The sequence below is a fragment of the Numida meleagris genome, chromosome 3 (genome assembly GCF_002078875.1).
Source record: "Numida meleagris isolate 19003 breed g44 Domestic line chromosome 3, NumMel1.0, whole genome shotgun sequence".
NCBI lineage: Eukaryota > Metazoa > Chordata > Aves > Galliformes > Numididae > Numida > Numida meleagris.
In genome coordinates this window covers 10,714,453-10,734,885 of record NC_034411.1, presented here as the reverse complement: position 1 = coordinate 10,734,885, position 20,433 = coordinate 10,714,453, and the positions used below count along the sequence as shown (strand labels likewise).

The 20,433-nt window shown below is 35.9% G+C and overlaps 1 protein-coding gene across 22 annotated transcripts in view; it reads left to right on the top strand.

Moving 5' to 3' along the window:
* NRXN1 (neurexin 1) overlaps positions 1 to 20,433 on the top strand; it is a 658,401-nt gene that overhangs the window by 266,681 nt on the left and 371,287 nt on the right. For 14 of the 22 annotated variants that reach the window (XM_021391197.1, XM_021391180.1, XM_021391169.1 and 11 more), the window contains 2 exons: positions 3,486 to 3,689; positions 5,835 to 5,861. In XM_021391197.1, coding sequence (XP_021246872.1) covers positions 3,486 to 3,689; positions 5,835 to 5,861 — 231 coding nt within the window. The remainder of the gene's footprint in view (positions 1 to 3,485; positions 3,690 to 5,834; positions 5,862 to 20,433) is intronic. The other 8 variants (XM_021391173.1, XM_021391182.1, XM_021391177.1 and 5 more) reach the window with 1 other exon arrangement.

Sequence of the window (20,433 nt, the reverse complement as noted above, 5' to 3'; positions counted from 1 at the left end):
GTGATGACATCCAGAATAAACTGCTCCATCACCTTTCCAGTGGTGGAGGTGAGACTGACTGCCCTGTAGTTTCCCGGGTCCTCCTTCTTTGCCTTTTTGGAGACTGGAGAGACATTAGCTATCGTCCTGTCCTCAGGTACCTCTCCTGTTCCCCATGACCTTTCATAGGTGAGACAGTGGCTTGATAGTCTCTTCTGCCATCTTCCTCAGCATCCGTGAGTGTATTCCATTGGAGCCTGTGAATTTCTGTGCATTGAGTTTGCCTAGGCAATCTCTGACCATATCCTCCTCGACCAAGAGAAAGTCTTTATTTCCCCAGATTCTCTCTTATCTCCAGGGTCTGGGATTCCTGAGGGGCAATCTTAGCAGAAAAGACTGAAGCAAAGTAAGTGAACTAAACATTATTATTTTTTCTATTTTATGGCTATATAGTATCACTGATCTTCAGTTATGGCCCTCAGGGCAGTGCTAAATCTTCATGAAATTCCTGCTTCCTACCAGTTTTGTGGGTTTTGCTGTGATAACTTTATATCTTAGAAAGCCTGTAACTTGGAGCTCCCCGTTCTGAAAGCAGCTAGTTGATACGAAGGGGTTTCCTGGTTGCCCCAGAGCTTTTAAGTCATTTGATCTTGTGTTCAGTCTCCTTGGTTTGTTCTTGGAACATCTGTTTTCAAAATAGCTGGCACAGTAAGGATTAGGAGGATTGAGTATCTAATCACATCATGTCTGTTCTCCATGATTTTAAACACTCACAGGCCATCTCTGATTAAATTAAGACAGTTTCTTCTTTCCTTTTTCTACCATTCTCTAGAAGACTAAATAATTATAGGAAAAACAGCAAACAGAACCAGTGTTGATTCTGACAGCTTTCTTTTGTATTATCAGAAAATAATATATCAGCAAAGATCTCTAGTGTTTTTGAATGGTGTTCATCCTATAACATTTAATCTGATTTTGCTCAGATTATGAAAAACATGGGTAGTACTAATGGTCCTTATTTTAATCAACAATATAAAATATTTATTTTTTTCCCTCATGTTATCTTGTAACTGAATTTTTTTTATGCTGGACTTCTTTAATTGTTTAAATCATGTTTTCTTTGATAAAGATATGGGGGGTCTTTTGTGCTCAGAGACTAATAATCAAGATACAGGAAATAATTGTAAGCCACCCTACCCCCCCCGTCCCTAAACAATTAAAAAAAAAAAAGACAAAAACCAACAACAAAAAACAAAGCACATTCTGCTGTGAAAACTTTCTGACTTGAAGTCTCTCTTCAGACTGGTGAGAAATAAGCATTTAATCTCCTTCACAGAAAAAAAAGTATATATTTAGAATATGGAGAGCACGCAGTTAGAAATGGTCAAGTCTGTAAATGTATACTAATTTGTTTTGTCTAATGATTTTCACTAACAGTATTAGTAATTATTATTATTTTTTTTTCCTCCAAACCATTTTTGTCAAAACTTGTAGTGTGGAAGCCTGGAACTATTAGTGAACATACCACCCATCATATTTGCTTCCAGTGTGCTCACACAGTTATAGTTGGAAGTATTTGTCCTTCCATGGACCATATTGGCTGAAACTCTTACAGCATACAAGACACATGATGCAAACTGTTTTGACAAACTATAGTGTCTCAAGTATTGACATTACATAAAGTAAAATAATTCTTAAGCTATTTTAATTATTATATTGGTTAAACATAATAAACAGTAGTATCTGAGCTATTATTACATATAGGACCACAGTACACCTTTGCTGTAGTTAAGTATCTCAGTTTTACTGAGTGAAATTAAAGCACGGAGAAACTATATTAATTATTTGACCAAGATCATGTGGCAGACCCAGCAGTGAAAATTAGAATCCCCCAAAACTGTACATATGGAGCCGTAGGTGGTTGCATCATATCTGCAGCTGCCTGGTACAGAGCATTGACTGCAGAGCTTGGACTTTCTTCTTGGAAAGAACTTCAAGAGAGAAATGGCACGCAACACTGAATTTTCCAGTCTGGGATTTGCACTAGAAAAATGCACTTTGTGCTTGTTAGTATTCATAGATTTGTAATTAGATCATTTTTTTCCCTCTTCTTCTTTATTTGGTCAATAGAGGAAATAAGTGCTGAAGTTTACCCTTCCTGTGGCTTCCCTGAGATGTTGTCTGATGCCTGCTCCTTTTTTTTAATCCTTCAGTGGACTGATACGGCCTCAGGATTGCACCTGTCTCTAACCAATACTGGAGATCCTCTGTAGTCCTCATCATCTGATGTTTCACCGGTTTCTAAGCTTAAGAGTTTTGGGGTGGGTTAAAGAATGTAGGAGACAGGTGGAAGAAGCTAAAATTCTCTAGCAAAGTAGTGGTAGGCAAGCAATCAGATATGCATAAGACATGTTGCATTCAGATAAGTGTATTTTGTCATTCGTGTAGTGGTTTTGGTCGTATAGAATGGCTGTTACTGCATGGCACTTCTGGGCCTGCTGAAACACCTGGCAGTGGCCGCTGACTGGCTTTGAGCAAGGAAAGTTGCACTCTTGCCGCCACTTCCACCATAGCACATCTCCATCTGTGAGCCTGACAGCCATTTCCAAAGGCTGTGTTGGGAGACAGGCCGCAGCACTTGATCATCCTGCTTGATGTTTCAGAAGAAGTTGCGGCCTTTGCTTTCTAGGAGCTGTCATACCCCTGTGAGCAGCAGTGTCATCTCTGCTCCCTTTCTTGCTACCAGCACGGGGACTGGGAGAAGATGACTTGTGGCTGGTCGCTCGGGGGCCTAACAGGCCATGACTGCTCTGTGCCCGCAACGCTTGCTGGGAGCACTTTCTGCAGTGTCTGAAGCTGACAGTTACTTGCTTATCTCAGGGCTTTTTAAATCCTACCCTCAATATGCCAAGTCCAGTCTCGCTCCTCAGGTTGAGGCTGTCGCCATGTCTGTACGCGCGTTTTTGAGTCTCGCAGACCTCAGCCGTCACGGTTGTGAAGCAGTCTGCTCTCAACCAAACTGCATCTGATGGTCACCTCTTCCACGCTAATTCCTTAAGGCTTCGTTTTGCTGGCTGGCTGGTAATCATAACTGGTAGTAGCAATCCCAATGGATTTACACATAAAGTATCCTAAAGCACTTATCTAGGAGGATGACAGTAGACGTGACCTTTTAAGAAGCTGTTTACCTGGATACTTTTTACAGGCTTTGATGTATGTTGCATAGTACGGACCCAGTCTGGCAGGCATTTCTTTACAGGTGATTTTACCCACCTGTTTATTAAAAGTACAATTGTGTTTCTTTTACAAGCACCAAAATATCCCACATAAGGAAAGACATTGTGTTTTTTGTTGTTGTTGTTTATACTTCTCAGTCATAATTTTAATATGTAATTTTTTTCCACGTCATGCTGAGTGGATATACGTTTACCATCTTCTGTTTCGGCAATGTCAATAAAGAGCACATTAACTTCTTTAATAACTGATTCTCTATTTTATGTTTTCAGAGGCAACAATATTAAGCTATGATGGAAGTATGTTTATGAAAATACAGCTCCCTGTTGTGATGCACACAGAGGCAGAAGATGTTTCTTTACGGTTCAGGTCTCAGCGAGCTTATGGCATTTTAATGGCAACAACTTCCAGGGAGTCTGCCGATACCCTCCGGTTGGAGTTGGATGCAGGACGAGTTAAACTAACGGTCAACCTAGGTAACAAACTCTTCCTCCAAGAAATTAGCATTTTCTTTACATTTTTCTTTTTGCTTGCAAACATTTACAAAACAGCCTGTTTTAACATTAAAACTGAAACAATATATAAACATGTCAGTGCAACATTTGCATATGCACATACACACAAATACGTGTCCATTTTTTTTTTTTTGCATTTTTGTGTTCTTCACATAGTCTTAACATACTCCATCACAATATTTTTGTACTATTGTGCGTTCTAAAAAGAGAAGACTAGTTCATCAGTGGTTCTTTTAGACTAAAGTACTTTTCTTCACTGTGGAAGATTGATCTCCCTCCTCAACTTCTCCATAGTATCAGTTCCACTATTTAAATAGATAAGCAGAAACAACATGTTTGTAGGCTAGTTCAGTTTTACATCTGCCAACTAATATACAACATACATATATACTGAAGCATATCTAGTTTTAATGCTGAAAATGTTTCAATTAAGTATGATTTCCACTGATGGATTGCTTGGTCTCCTTTTTTTAGCCGTCAAATCTACAGTAAACCCATCTTCTCTTTTTTAAACAATTCTGTGGTGGTGTTTTTGTAGTATCGAACGATAACACAACCCTTCAATGCCCAAAGACTGCGGCCCTCAGCAAACAGCCATGTGAACACAGGAGGCACAAACCCTTTTACAGAAGAAAAAGAGAAAAAAAAAAAAGAAAGAAAATTGGTTTTGTGGTTTGAAATATGATGGATAAAATGCTAGGTTATCACTTCCTCTAGTTAATTAGTAATAGCAATGATATGAATAATAATAAAATTAAAGTGCTTTTTCTGTGCTTACATATCCAAGGTAGGATCTGAAGAATAGGAGTACGCTTAGGAAAATGCACGTTCAGCGAAGTCAGCCACGTTCTGTGGCATGATATTTTTAAAGGGAATGAAGTAGAAGTGTAGATGTAACCGCAGCGTTAAGTAATCGCAGATAAGACGATTCCCAGAAAGCTGAAAAATCCCACCTCCCCTTCCGCCTTACAAGCCTATACCGCTGGCTGCGCGCTGTCCCGGCGCTGTGCTCTCGCAGGGAGCGGCGCGGTGTCCCCGTGTCCTCCTCTCCCGCAGCGCCCTCTAGTGTCGCGCCGGGCTCCTGCGGCGACAGGGAGCGGCGGCGGTGGCTTCTGTACCAGGGGGTGTGCGGTGGCTGCTCCTTGGCTGTTTGCGACCACTTTTCTGATGCGGTTGACGACACATGGCAAACTCAGCTATATGGCAACAAAATCTAGGTTTCATGGTGTATCTGTTCCTCAAAGGTATTTAGCGGGAGTAGCTGTACAAACCAAGTAGGCTGGTGTAGATGTTTATTTTTTAAAATGCAATCATAAAGGTAACCAGCACAGTACAGGCTAGGTCATTTTCTTTATATACAAGATAGCCCACCTCTGTCCGGTTTTGCCTACTTATATAGTTGAAGAAATCCATGCATTAATAACATTATTTCTTCTTGCCCTTTCCACCATCTCACCCTCCTTTCTATTTTCTATTTTTTTTTTTGAAATAGTCTGAAAATAGTGCTCTCCAAGTATCAGTTTACAAACGTGATCATTTTCTCCTTCTTAATGTAGCTTTAAACATAGTCACTTTCCATTTATTAATTCTATACTTAAAAAAAAAAAAAGTTTGAAGCCCCATTTGCTGTAGGCCTGGGAAATTGGCTTTGCATTTTGCTATTCAGTTGTTGCAGAACAGCCTTTGAGGTATAGTCTACAAGAGCAGTCCAAGGTGTCTGACTGAGGCCTGGCTCACTCTATGACCCATTGTGACGGAGCACTTTCTAATTGCACTGGGAGAAATTACCTGTTCTTTCACAGATGGGGAAAAGGTTGCAGCCTGCCTCAATTAAGCATCTTTGACATTTAATCTGAATTTTTCACTTAGATTTGTCACCATGTAGCTTTGTTTGAAATTGGCCATTTTTACCCTATTTGTCGTTTCTATTTATAAAGATTTATCGCAGTATATCTGGGTTATTACAGTATGTAAAGACTGATGATATGGAGTGGCCATATTTGCATGTGTCTGTCCCCGGAAGGGTGGACTGTGATTTTATTGGATGTCTGCAGCTATTACCTTGAAGGATAAATTTTCATTTTTCATCTATTCTTCCCCATCTAGACTGTATCAGGATTAACTGTAATTCCAGTAAGTGCCTATTCAAACTTTTTAAAATGTTATTCCACCATTATAAAATATGCAAACTAGATGAAAATGATTGTGGACAGTTTGCAAGTGCTTGATAATTTATTAATGAAATGTGATGATTAATTATCGATGTGTAAAAAGTCATCATATACTCTAGTGTGTATTTTTTGTCCTTCCTATGTGATATAACTTTTAACTGGAATGTTAAGAAAGGAAGGCTGCTACAGACCGTAAATGTACGCGGTAAATTGTACACGTATGGTACGGTATCTACCTGTAGTACTGTATTCTCCTCTCCAGGCAATTTTATTTGGCAGTATCTTATCAAATTTCTAAACCAACATTTCTGATAAGCTGTCATATCTTTCCCCTCTGGTCCTCCCTCTGGTTCTCTTGATGTTTTACCTCCAACCTATGGTTGAGACCGTCAGAACAGAATTATATGCAGTACGAGAATTTTTATTTTATAATCTTCCTAGACAATTAACTGTATTAACTGCTTATGAAACAATTGGTTTGCTAAGCCATTGTTTTTTGGGAATGCAATATATTACAGTAAGGACATGATTAAGTCTAAGAATAACTGTATTTCTATGATGATTTTTTACACTCTAATCATGTAAGAAACTTTAAATTGAACATTTTTTCTCTGTGATATGCATGTTTATGAAACAGAGGGAAACAATTGCCAGATGAATGGACTAAATTTTAACTTCTCTGATATTATTTGGATTAAGAGGCTATATTCTGAAAGGAGAAAAAGGACTGTGATTTTATTTTGAGTCTATGGAATTCCTGAATGGTGTCAACAAAATTATTGATAGTAAGTATGGTAGATTTGAGTTTTGGGTTGTTTTTTTTCTTTCCCTTCCCAACAGGTTTTGCAGGCCAAGGACTGGCTTTACGCAAATAAAAACAAAGCTAAACAGTAAACTTTGCAGTTAGAATTTGAAGTGTAAATAGTTTCCCAGAAGTCATCGAAATTAGCTTTATATAATAATATAATAGCTTTAATATATAGCTTCATAGTCCTCAAAGAAAAATAGGGGTTGTATTAAATAGTATTACAAAGAAAATTTGTCTTGGGGCAGGTTTTTAATCTAAACCATGCTTAAATCCAGACGGACTTTTCAATACAGTAAATGTTTGCACGACCAAGGCATAAAGATAGCTTTGTTGTATAAAGATAAAAAGTTTTTGTTTTTTTTTTAAACCGTTCAGTTACAAAGGTGGATGTGTCCACTAATGTCCACTAAGCTCATGAAAACATTCTGTTGGTGTCAGCTGTAGAAAAATTATTTTTCTCTGGATCAAGTCCCAGTTAGTTAGAAGAAAAATTCAAAGTATAAAGCAAACAGCTTTTTAAGCAGGAATTTAATGAGTTGCCCTGCTGCTGCTAAATTATTTTTTTTCTGTAGCAAAAGCAATAATTTTTTTTTCTTAAATTCCTTAATAAATTCAGAAAATGATTTTGAAAAGGGATAACAGAGAAAAAAAATTGCTGGTAGACTCACAACACAATAAATCAATAGATCAGTAGATGTTTGGGGTTTTTTCTAAATCTCTTTTGAACAAAATGAGGTTCCATGAAAATAAATTAAAATGATTTCTAGGATACATTTTCAAGTACATTTTAGATCAAAAGAGAGCGTGAGAATACGGAGTAAGTAATAAGCCTCCCATCAGAGGACTGCAGAAAGCAGTAATGTGTTTACTGCATTGAATTAGCAGTTATGAAATCTTCATGGTCTCGTACAAAAGCAGCAGGACTTCGCTACAAAATATCCTTGGTATCAAATACTCATAAGCTATTTTTCTTTACAGTTTGCTTATAGCCTTTTTGTTGTTAGAAATGAACTTTCATGATCAGTTCCATCTCCATTTGTTGCTTGTGTACTGAACAGAGTTCTGTGAGCTTTCGGTACCTGTCATGGTAAGTACTGCAATACTTTCTTAGCACCATTCGCTGTACTTTTTTGACAAACAGGCAACGGTTCACAAGCAGTTTCTCTGCTTTAATTTTTAGATTATGAAGAACTATTGCTCTGAGCAGTCCTTAGGAGAAGCTGTCTTATTAGACAATGTATTCGATTTCAGTGGACCACACAATTTGTTTTAAAGCAACTCTATCTAGAACTTGAGCCTCTTGTTTTGCTATAATCTACGGTAATTCAGTTCAATGATTCCAGCTCTTTGTGGCCTTCAGTCTACTGAGAAGTGGATGTGTATCAGTCCTGATTTTTTGTTGGTAGAAGTAAACCTTTTCTTTACATTTAGGAAGCTGTTTTCAGATTTTTCCATTTCTGTTGCTTATAAATCTTAATGTAATTTTACTGGTGGGACTGAAATACCATTTATTATAACTTCAGTAGCAATAATACAGCTAAGATCAGAATGAAGTTTTCTGGTTTGAATTTGAAGAAAAAGCTTAAAAAAGCATAAAACAAAACAAAAATCTAGTATTTTGACTGAGAGAAGAAAAGGAAGAAAATGGATGGAAGCATCTTATTTCCCACAGTAAATTGCAAAACTAGTGAATAAATGTTGCACCTTCTTTTCTCCCTTGAGTGTAGCCTGAAATCTATCTTTTGCTCACTGCAGATCAAATGAGCAGCACTGTTGGCTGGACAGAGCTCAGATTTTGGTAGTGATTTGCTCTATGCTTTGTCATGACTTCACCTTTAGCTAATGTCATGTGTTGCAGAAGAGGTGGCATTTTGTGGTCTTCTTTATATGTAATAAAGATTTAAATGTATTTAATTTCAGAATGTTAATAACATACCAGGTTACTACTAAGCTCGTGCCTGTTTAAAAATATTATGGAGACTGTTCATGGCATGACGGTTTTGTGGAACTGAATAGCATACTACAGTCAAACTTATATTTGGGGCTACCTTAAAATAATGATATCTTTATAAAACCTAGAAGCGCTTGAAATTCCTTCACATGCCAGTCAGAAAATACCATTCCTGAAATGTTGATTTTGTTTCCCTTAAATCTCTTCAGCATGTTCTTCAGGCATTCAACTTTACAAAATAAAATTGTCAATTAAACAAATGAAATAAATGGACCTCTTAATCTGTGCGTACATTTATATCAATTTTAAGACTAGCATCAGAAGAAAAACGTATGTACAAAACTGGCTGCTATTGTTTCAGGTTTTGTTTTCAAACATTCATTTGTATGTAAGACAGAGGCGAGTGATGTTGGTTCAAATAACACAAATCCTTCTCATGTAAGATTGCTTGGCACTACGTGTTCCATACAAATAACTCTAAGTTGATTACTGTGTACAAAACTAATGAGCTAATCCTTAAAAACTACCTACAGAAGAATCCTTAAAAGACCATAAATTTCTCTCTTGTTGAGAGAAAAGAGGTTTCTATGCCCCTTTGAGAGACAAACGTTCCATTATGCTATTTATTTAGATATTCAAATCTGAAGTGAACTTTCTTACACCTAATGTAATGCTCACTTTTCTCTTGTTTGCACGTGCTATTCTAAGATCAAATCCAACGTGTATTCCATTATGTACTCAAAATACCATTGAAGTCATTTGATATTTTGTTTGAATATACCTTGTAGATCTTGATCCTTCCTAAATGATACGGTTTCACATGGATTCAGGGTAGCATTGTTTCCATTATAATTTATGCTTTACAGTATGCAATTAAAACACCAGTGAATTCAGGTGTACTGAATTGAATTTTTTCTTAGTATGTTTTTAAAAACAGAATTTCATCCTGTGAAATTGACATGACATACATAACAGATTTTGAATGATTAGTGAGCAAATACAAGTGTGCTGGATGTCCGCGTTTTTACTGCTACTGTGTTAAGACCTGCTATCTTGACGTAACTTTAATGCCCTATTTTTCTAGTTCTAATGCTTTCAAAACTGTATCATTTGAAAATTTCTAGGCTCCTGTGACACTTGAGGCTTCCAATTTTTACACACATTGCACATTTTTCTCAAGAATAACCATCTTTTGTAGGTTTTCTGCATTGCTATTATTTCTGAAAAATGTATTACCTATATCTCTATGAGTCAGCAGAGTATGGACATAGGATTTATATTAATTGATATAGTAAGTAATGTTGACTGTTTAGTGGTAAAGGACTGATTCTCATTTCTGGATCGCATGCTCTTTTTCCAGTATGGAAAAACTTGTGGTAATATTTTTTTTTTCCTATTGGATGCTGAAAGATTGTACAAGTAATGGCACACATAGTGCAGGGCAACTACAGTACCAGTTCACTGGTACACAGCTTTTCTTCTGAAGGCAGTGGAATAATTCCATGAATTTCCACTTATACTCAAATGCAAGACTGTTGTTAGAAATGAATAAGAGTGGCAGAACATTGGGAAATGGAGCAGTGAGTACTTTGGCAGCATACATGTATACTCCAAGGAAAGTACCAAGTTGCTTTGCTAGATGGATGTCTCCCTCTGCAAATTAAGAGCAATTTTCCTGAGCTTTGAGACTTTCCTCTCTGGTAAAGTGCCCCTTCACTTGTTGAATTTGTTTGTCCTTCTCCTTCTGTCTACCTACTAATTATCCAATCTCCATATCCTTCATTTTTTTCTATTTTATTTTGTTATTTTCTCACTCTGTTTCTTGTCTGTTTTTCCCTGCAGTCCTCTCTTGTTTCTTTCATTTGTACCATCTTTTCTATACTTCATTAGTCTGCAGATGCAAAAACTACATATGATTAAGTTATTCTGGAATATGTACCCTCTGTTACTTTACTTTTTTCTTGTAAAGACATCCTACAAAACCAAAGCATATCAAGGAGCTATGTTAGGTTATCCACAAAGAACAGGAGAATTGTGTATTGAAAAGAAAACAACAGTGATTAAGTGCAGCATATTTTCAGGCTACACGTAGGTTTGGGGAAGTGAAAAGTCTTTAAATGAACGCCCTACAGCCTTTTGAAAGCTAATGCTTGTAAGAATGCTTTTGGTAGCAAAGTCCAGATCTTTGGCTGTGCTCTTGTGGGTATTGCAAATTCTACTTTGATCAACAAATCGCTGATAGAATTCCATGCATTAACTTCTCTCAGGTGACAAGAATGACTAGAATATATTATTTCTTCCTTTCTTGTTGTCTTTGGCAATAGAAAATTGTTAAAATGATGCAATATTGTAGCTGCCTTTAAAATACAAGATTTTGTAATTGGGCTGTTTACTTGTACAGTGCCTTCAAATTTTACCAGGTGGTTTTGATCTCTGTTTGTCATTCAGTATTGGTGACAGCCTGCTAAAATTTGCAAAAGATCTTTACCAGAGAGGACGTGCAGAGCGCTTTCAGTCTGAGTTCAGTCAGGTATTCGCCTCTGTTTGGGGCATAAGGTTTGATATAATGATAAATAATTGTTTTAAAGTCTTGACTGTACTTCGCAGATTTAGAACATGAGGTCACTGGATCCCTTCTCATTCAACAGAACCATTATGAAAACTCTTTTCTATGGGATCTCCTAGAAAACAGAGTCTGTACAGCAAAACTGAAAACATACATGGAACTTTTCATCCAACTAGTCAGTAACAGAGTGCATCACTTGAATCTAAGCAAAATAAACAGATTAAAAGACACAAAAAAGAAGACTAGGTCTTCACTTAGAGCCAGTCTTAGTGGAGTACTTAGTTCCTCATCCTGAATCTCTGCTAATCCCGTCCTGCATGTATGTTTCTGTCATTCAGTGTGAACAGAGGCTGAAAACAACTAGGACAGGGAAAATAAACTTTGGAAACAAAGTTGCCTGTAAAACCATAATCAAGTGGGGTAGAACAGTTATGGGACAGCCGGTAGTTTATGCAGACAGCAACAGAGAGAATCTTCTCTCTGTTAGGAGAGGAGAGAATCTTCTGATTCCTCATTCTCTGTTAAATACAAGGTAAAGGTGCCATACAGTTTATGTCATGTATGATCTAATTCCTGCAGATGCGATAGTACAGCCAGTCCCCTCTTCCCGTGATCTTTTTGATCACTTTTGGAGTAAAGCAGTTGCTGTTTGCTCTCACTTGTAACCTGATTATGCTTCCAGCTTACATGAAGGACAGCAGTATAGCTTATTTCCATGCTGCTTAGAAAATCCTCATTTGTGTTTGCTGTTTCTTAGCTAGCAAAAGTGGAAATTGCTGTTGGTCTTCTAGCAGACTGCCAATAAAATATAACTTCAGGTTCCTTTACTAGAAAATAGATGCTTTTCTTTTCATGTATATGCTTTTTTTCTTTCTCTTCTTTCTCTTATCCATCTTCTTTCTCCTCTGTTAAGACCTACATTCTGGCTATGGCACTTTAAATATATAATTAATTTAAAATGATCCTCAGTAATCAAATATATAATATTAGTGTATGTGTGGCTTTCTTAAAGCACAGTTGTATGCTCTGTGATAACTCAGAACAGTAAAAAAGACGGTAGTAAAAGGCTAAAGACAAGGTTATTTATGTGAAGTTGAAAATTACTAGACAGGGAGACTCACTCTATTTACAAGGTGAAAAACTAATTAGATATGAGATTCAGACTTGCTTTTTAGCTCCACCATGTGAATGTTTTCAGAAACTTTAAGATTTTGCTAAAAAGTAATGTACTTTCCAGTTGTGATATTTCAGTTTACCTGTCAATTTTACAAAGCTGGATATAAATAATTTCCAATTTAGCGTGTATGTAGGGCTATATGAGCCAGCACCGTGGTGTGAATATATATCAGTTGGCCCTTTGGTATTGGTATGCTGCCAAAATATAATAAACAGAGCCCAAGGGCATGATCTGGAGTTCACTGAAGTTGTTCTCTCTGAAACTTGAGCCTGAACCCTTAAAGCGGAATGGAGAGCAGGAGATCCATGAGTCAGTATGGTGGGTGAACCCCTGAAAGATGAATGGGAAAACAAAGTGCTACAAGCATACTGCAGACCAATTTACCAGCTGGTACAAAGCAGTCTTTGGGATATGCAAGATCTATATTAATAGAGTTCCTTGAATTAATAAATCCAGATTTATATGAAAGAAGTTATCTTTCATACTAGTCCTATCAGATCTTTCATAAAAAGACTTTTCAGCAGTAAACTCTGCCTTTCCACTGTTCTTATGGGAAGAATCAGTGGAAAGCAAGCTTTTAATGAATAGCAAGTCCTAAATTTCTCTTATTCTACTTTTGAGAATTTCTCATGCAGCATATGAAGAGAGAAAACTTAATCACATTTCAGGACTGGTGATTTAAATTAATCTCACAATCTTTTATCATGACAGAAGGTGTGCATTATAGTCTAATCTTGGAGGCATAGAGAAGAATGATGTTCTCCTCAGTAGTACCATTGCTATTATGGAATCATAAAATCACTTAGCTTGGAAAAGACCTTTAAGATCACCAAATTCATCCATAAGCCTCCCAAGAGCGATCACTAAACCATTTCCTTTATTGAATATTTTTTCGTCTGGAGAAGAATATGTAAAAGCTCATGTAATGTCAGTCATATGTTAATAAACTGGTCTGTGGTGGCAGTCAACTCATAGTAAAGCTCTGCTATTCATGGTCTCATGGGAATCTCTAGTAGCATGTTCATAAATGATTGAGTAATGAGGAGGAACGCTTGAGCAACCTGGTCTAGAGGGAGGTGTCCCTGCCCATAGCAGGGGGGTTGGAACTAGGTGATCTTAAAGGTCCCTTCCAACCCAAACCATTCTATGATTCTATTTGCAGATGTGATTAGATTATTTAGGAAAATAATAATTAAAAAAAAAAAAAGATGCACTTAAGCATTTTCTGAAGGGTTTCAGAACTCTGAATATCCGGACATTAAAATGGTAGGTAGAATTCAATGTTAGTACGTACAAAGTAATTCTAGAAAAGGTAACCTTAATGGTTAGAATGGATTCTGTTACCACTGAGCTGATAAAATTGTGCAGTCATTGTAAATGGCCTTTGTAAAACAGCCCAGTGCTCAGAACTGACCAGAAGTCCCAAAGGATGTTAGTAACTATGGGAAAAGGAGGTAAGACCAGACCAGAAAGCAATTTCAGGCTGTTGTGCGGTCATTGTGCATGTCTTGAATGTTGTATGCGTTTTTAGTTTCTGTTTCACATGATAAACTCTGATAAGAAAAATACAGAGTATTGGAATAAGGAGGTTTCCAAGTATGGATTGACTTGTGTACATTGAGAAGCCTAGACTATCTAGCAAAAATGTATTTTTATGAAGATATAACTATGCAGGTATGAAAAAATCAAGAAGTTAATTAGTATGAAATTGAAATACATAAGGACTTCATGTGGTAAGGCAGTCCCTGTAGCTCAAGAAATCTATGACATGTTTGTCACCAGAATCTGTAACTATAAGGCTAGTAATTACTATACAGTGGCAATTCAGTGGCCGTGCTTTTATTAGCCACTCTTGAAAGTGTAGTACTACAGAAAATGTAGCTGGACTTCTGGTCTCATGTGGCAAAAGCTACTATTGTGTCCTTAACAGTATTTAATGGAAAAATAGTTGCCAGTGAAAGGAAGACTTGCATACCATCACTTTAAACTTTGTAATCAGATTCTGTGAAAATTAGACTGTTGTCACACAGATGGCAGTGGACGACACAACCAAATATTTCAGTAAATTCTAAAAAAAATTTTAAACACACACACACAAAAAAAACAGTCAAATAATTAGGATAAACCACTGATGAACTCTGCTTCATACGTGCCAAACATTGTGAATATTTTTTTGGCTTAATGCCAAGAGCTTTCCAGCAGGAAATTTTGGTCTTCAGTTCTTTTAAAAGAAAATCATTGTTAGCGTTGAGTATTAAGCAAAACTAACAACAGTAACTCAGCACTGCTCAGCTGATGATGCTTCTAAATTTAAATGTAGATTGGAAATGCAGTCAGATTTCATGTATAAATACTTTTAATCATTTTTCACCCTGTTGCTTAGAACTCTCTTTCTAAAGAATAATGCTGTTTTGATGCTCATTTATTAATGCTTTTGTGGAAAACCTTTAAATATGCTTATGAATTAGAATTCTGTGGAAAAAATACTGCAGTCTGTTACTGGATTACAGTTTTTTCAGTTGATAAAATCTTGGAGTTTTTTTCCAAACAATATGCTAAAATCATTAATATTTTAGTTCACAAATCAATTAAGCATATTAACAATATGCTTAGGTCTTTTTTTCCAAATGGAATGCCTTAATGAATCAATTCTGCAGTGCTCATCTCCAGTACTTTTCAAGGAAAACCAAACAAATTGCCATCTCTCTGCAGGTAGACACTGCTCTTCTGATGAGCACATCACATGTTCACAGCCACAGTATATAGCTGCAAAGAATTTATATAATGACTGTTTGGGTGTTTTTTCTTTTCCCTTTTTTTTTTTTTTTTAACAAAAAGGCATACGTTAGAGATGCACGTAAGAAATAAAGAAGAGATAATCTAATAGAATTAGAAGGAATTAGATTTGAATGGGTTGTTTGGTTAGCACTAATGCAGTGGTTGAGCATTTCAGTAGGTCTATAGTTCGGTAAGGTGAATTGCCAAGTTTGTTTTTCTCATTGATAGATATTATGAATAGAACAGTGCTATACTATTAAAAGTAAGTGCTACTGACTTCAGTGGGAATCAGGTCAGATTGTATTTCTCCTTTTGGTTGATTAAAAAAGCTGAGCTGCTTAGGGAAAATTTGACTACCTCCTGCCTAAAGAAGAAAAAGTAGTTACCAAATCAAAATTTTGCTTAAATTAAAATGATTCTGATACATTAGTTCTGCTGGAAGTCTGACATAAATCCATGGTAAGCAATTGTTTTATTCTTTCAGCACTAAGATCTATGAGATCTGATTACAGAAAGTGATAGAAAGTGCATGTGCAGAGAGCCTTTGTCTTTTCATGTGTAGTGCTGTAATGCAGAAATAGAGTTCTCTGCCTGTGTAAATACAAGTTTGCAGGACTTGGTTTCTATGCCATCTGTGTCATTTTGATGGCCAGTTCTTTATTTCACCTGCAGAAAATGTCATGTAAGTATATTTTAGCTTTAGTTGTATGACTGTTTTGAAAATATGGGTTATTTTATCATTGCTTCACTTCTCTGCAGTCATCATTGCGTAAGTTAAACCTTGATGAAGAAGTCTAGCAAGCACTTAGCTACAATATTACTCTTCATTAATGTTATAAGAACAGTAATTCATTTTTCAATGTACTTTACTGAAGAGCTGATAGTATTAAAAGCATCTACCTAGTGCATGTCACTGATGAGCAGTTTCCTATATTAAGAACACTTATGCTGTATCTAGCACATTCTGCCTTTGTGTCCATTAAAATGCATGAAACATCTATCATAACATTTTAAGAACTCAGTAGCTTATTACTGGAACCACATAACCGCTTACTTATTATCTCTTCTTGACAATGACTTTAACAAATTATATTCAGGTAGTTGTTAAAATTTCTATCCAAGCACTTTTCTTTTTTCGGATGTCATGTCAAGAGGTTAATTTATGCTCCCTTACAGCTGATTTCTAGGCCTCAATCCATCAGACAAGTCACTTCAAAGGAGATATTACTGTATTGAGTTGGCGCATCGAGATAAAGTTCGCTTTCTGAAATGCAGTCCCCTTTGGGAAGCGTGCAAGGAATTCTGCAGCATTTATTTGTCTAGGCAGTACTGAAGCAACAAGGCACAAGATGAAGACCAAGACATGGAATGAGAAAAAAACTATTAAAGGAAAAAAGGGAGCTGTGGTTAACGTAGCTAATACTTTTTTCTTTTTTTTTTCTTTTTTTTTTTGTTACTCATTCATTTTGCATTCTGTAAGATTTTGGTCTGAGGAGTGAAGTGCATGTATATAGAAATAACTTTTCAGTAGTTAGAAGTTCTCTGTCATTCTCTGTTTCTGCACTTTAAGTCTTTTCTTACGAATAGTAAGATCTGTCTGGAAAAGAAAGATCAAAGAGGTAAGTAAACAATTCCATCTTTCACTCACATGCCATGAGGTGTTTATGGATGACCTGTGGAAATCAGATCAAAAATGGAGAATACAAAGCACAGACAGCATGCTTACAACATCTAAGGAATTCTATTTTAGAACTGAAACTGAAGGTATATGTGAAGATTACCTGCTGAATTTTTGTTGTGCTTACCACTATACTATGAATTGTCTATGCAATTTTTCTATGTAAAATTACAGCAACTTTGAAAGCACTTTCCTAGGAAGGAAAAATGCAGCAGTACACACCACCGGTTATCAGAGAGGGAAGTTTTCTTGCAGCTCCGGTTAATATTTTGCAAATGACAGACTTAGAAAGTCTGCTGACAAGCTAATCAGCTAGGAATAAAACAGCACTAGCTAGAATAGACTACAGTATGGATCCTTGATTTTGTAAAATGACATAAATCAAGATACAGGGCGTACTTTAAGAAACTGCAAGTAGTAACTTTTGTCAAGGAAGTGACTTGGGTTTTCTTTTCAATAATAAAACTGTCATTCACTGACACTGTGCACAATTCTTAAGAGATAACAAATGGCAAAAAAACATTTGCAATATTCTCTCAACATTGAAATCAATTCCATCTACTCAATTGTAAGTCATTGTGTTCTCGGGCTTTAGTTTTGTACTACAATGCAAGAGAAAGAGCAAAAAAAAAACAAACAAACAAAAAAAAAAAAACAAACAAAAAACAGCCCAGAGATAAAAGACAGCAAGAAGTGCTTGACTTTGTATCTTGTTAGCATGCAAATGCTTGACCAGCCAGAACTGCAAAATGAAATTCTCAAACAGCTGCAAAAGAACAGTGAAAAAGTAAAACCAAAGGTCACTATTGCAGGTGTCACAGTTAACTAAAGCTTCAGTTGGCCACCTTAAGTACATGTCTTGGAAACTAATAGGAGCAGCTGAAGAGTAGCATGAAAAGCTTGATACAGAATGCAGCTTATAAAAGGCCTCATTTATAGAAAAGAAATGTACATTGATCATCTGGGTAAGAAAGCTGGAAGAGTTGCTGTGAATTTTCCTTTAATACAAGGCCAAATTAAACATATGCAAGTTGTCTCAAACAGCCTCAAATGTAAATGGTGTCAGAGACAGTTCAGTGCTTTTGTTCCCAACAAAATCTTTATTGGAAAAAGCATCTGGTATTTTTGTAAATTTTATTTTGGGCTCAAGAATCCTGAAAAGTATGTCTGAAAAATCCGATTTGTATCAGGAAGAGAAGTTCCCTGCTAATGATTATTCAGATTCCTTTCTTACAGGTAAGGAATACTAGACCTGACTTCTGTCAATTGAAAGAAATGTTTAAAGAACGCTTACAATATTATCTACTATTTTATTTTGAAAGAAAATCAGTCTTTTTTCATTATAAGAAATATTTAGAGAACTATTATTTACATTTTTAATAACATCAGAGCATGTAAATCTTAAAATATATATATTTATATATTCACATTACTGCCAACATACTAAGTGCTCTTTCCTGTGTACCATATCAAGGACATAAAGAATCGTAACTCCTGGACACAATCTGGTGCAGCCAGAATGGTGACTTTTCAAAAGCTGAAATGGTCTAAAAGCAAACAGTTGTGCGCTATTACACTGCAGTGGGGACACTTCATAGGGAACAAACTCAGAGCTAGAAAGAACATGACATAAATCAGCAAAAGTGTTTTTGTGACTATTTTGTGTAAGAACATTCAGGAAAAAGAGAAGCCTAAATCTTGTATGTCTTCAGTTGTGTAAGCTGGAAAAATCAGAGACCAATCCTATACCCATCAAAGTCAGTGGAGGCTGTTTATAGAACAGAGATCACTCTGTATTCATCTGTTTCTCATTTCTGAAAATAATCTGAAATGTCCATTTGAATTTTAATTACTTTGTTACTTGAATTAAATTATTTTAATCCCATTTACATAGAAGCATCCAAGAATAAGTAGTTTCAAGAAATTTTGTTTTTTGATCCATAATAGTAAGGAGATTTAAAAACATTTAAGATATAAGGAACATTATTCTCTTTGCTCTTAAATAGGCAAAATGTTATAAAGTAGCTATTCCATTAAAATAAAGCCACACAAAATGAGTATGAGATTTAGTTATTACATAGCTTATAATAGCTGTGCCTTGGGATGAAGACACCTGTAAATAGAGGGGCTTATTCTTAAAATAAAGTCACAGTCCATTCTTTTTTCCTTCTGCTTATTTTAAAATACCATGTTTAAGATGTAGTGGTAAAATGAAATATCTAAGTATTTTTTTTCTGTTATTTTCATTTTTGCCTAAACATAAAGGTAATGTTATTTATCAAAAAAGGTAAATTATTGAGAAACATACTTAAATTGTATTGTCTTTTAAAATGTACTTTAGAGTTTTGACACTCATGGCTTGATATAAATGGGCACAGTCAATATCAAAATTAGAAAGGCTTTCTGATGAAAGCTGTTCGTTCCTCTTCCCAGCTGTCTGTGATAATGTCAACAAAGTACCCCACATATTCTGATTCTCAGAAAAAAATAAAAATAAAGTCTAGTAACATTTTCTGCAAAAATCACTGCAAGTTAGCCTATTTTTCCTTGACTGGTTTTAAGTGGAAAGAAAGAGGGCAGGTTTATCAATAGGAAATAGTAGTAATAGTAGCATACTGTTCATAACAGGTTCTTCCACAATAAGAAAGCTCTTAGAGACCTACTACGGGTGACTCTACTCACCTGTTCATAGTATTTAATGTATTTATTAGCTGTTTCATAGATCAGGAAGGGGAAGATCAGTGATTAAGGTCCAGAATTTGAAAGTTATTTAGGTAGCTGTCTCCTGTTGAAATGCTTCTGCCAAGTCAGAATTCCTCCAGGTCTCTTAGATTGAGAAGTTCTTCTAGGAACTGTGTTGAAATAGGCCCAGTGTTGAAATAGCAACTTGTAAAGATGATGCCTAAGAAAAGGGTAATTGCCAGGTGTTTTGCTCTCCATTGCTTCAAAAGCTTAGAGGAATATTCTTACTGTTTCTAGAAACCTAGAACAGGGAATGATATGTGTTTTTGCCTTGTAATTTGTTGGGTTTGGGCCTTCCTTTTTTCCTTCTCTGTTCTCTTTTTTCTCTTTTTTCTTTCTTTTTTTCTTTCTTCTCCTCTTTTTTCTTTCTTCTCTTTTTATTTGTTTGTTTGTTTATTTGTTTATTTATTTCTGATCAGCCAAGAAAAGAATAATGGGTCTATTTGCTGAGGTAAAAGTCTACCTCTGAGAAAGCAGCAAATTCACTCATCTTTTTGTTTTTTGTTTTTAATGTTAGTTTAAACTCAGATCTCATAAATCAGTATAATTGATGGAACTCCATAGTCACATGGAATCAATGAGTATTGCACATCACAGATTCCATTAAAGTCATTTCAGAGCAATGAAAAAAATTGAATTCCATTGTTAGTTAAAATGGATGTTTCATGCTAGTCTTGATACTATTTTGCATAGGAGTTGCCAAGTCAGTTCTTGTGATTTTCAGTCATACTCATATAGAAAGAGAGAACATAAGCAACCACAGGTAACTCCAGATGGATTAGACATTCCTTTCTCTACCAGTTGTAAAACATTTTTTGTTAAATAATAGTCAAA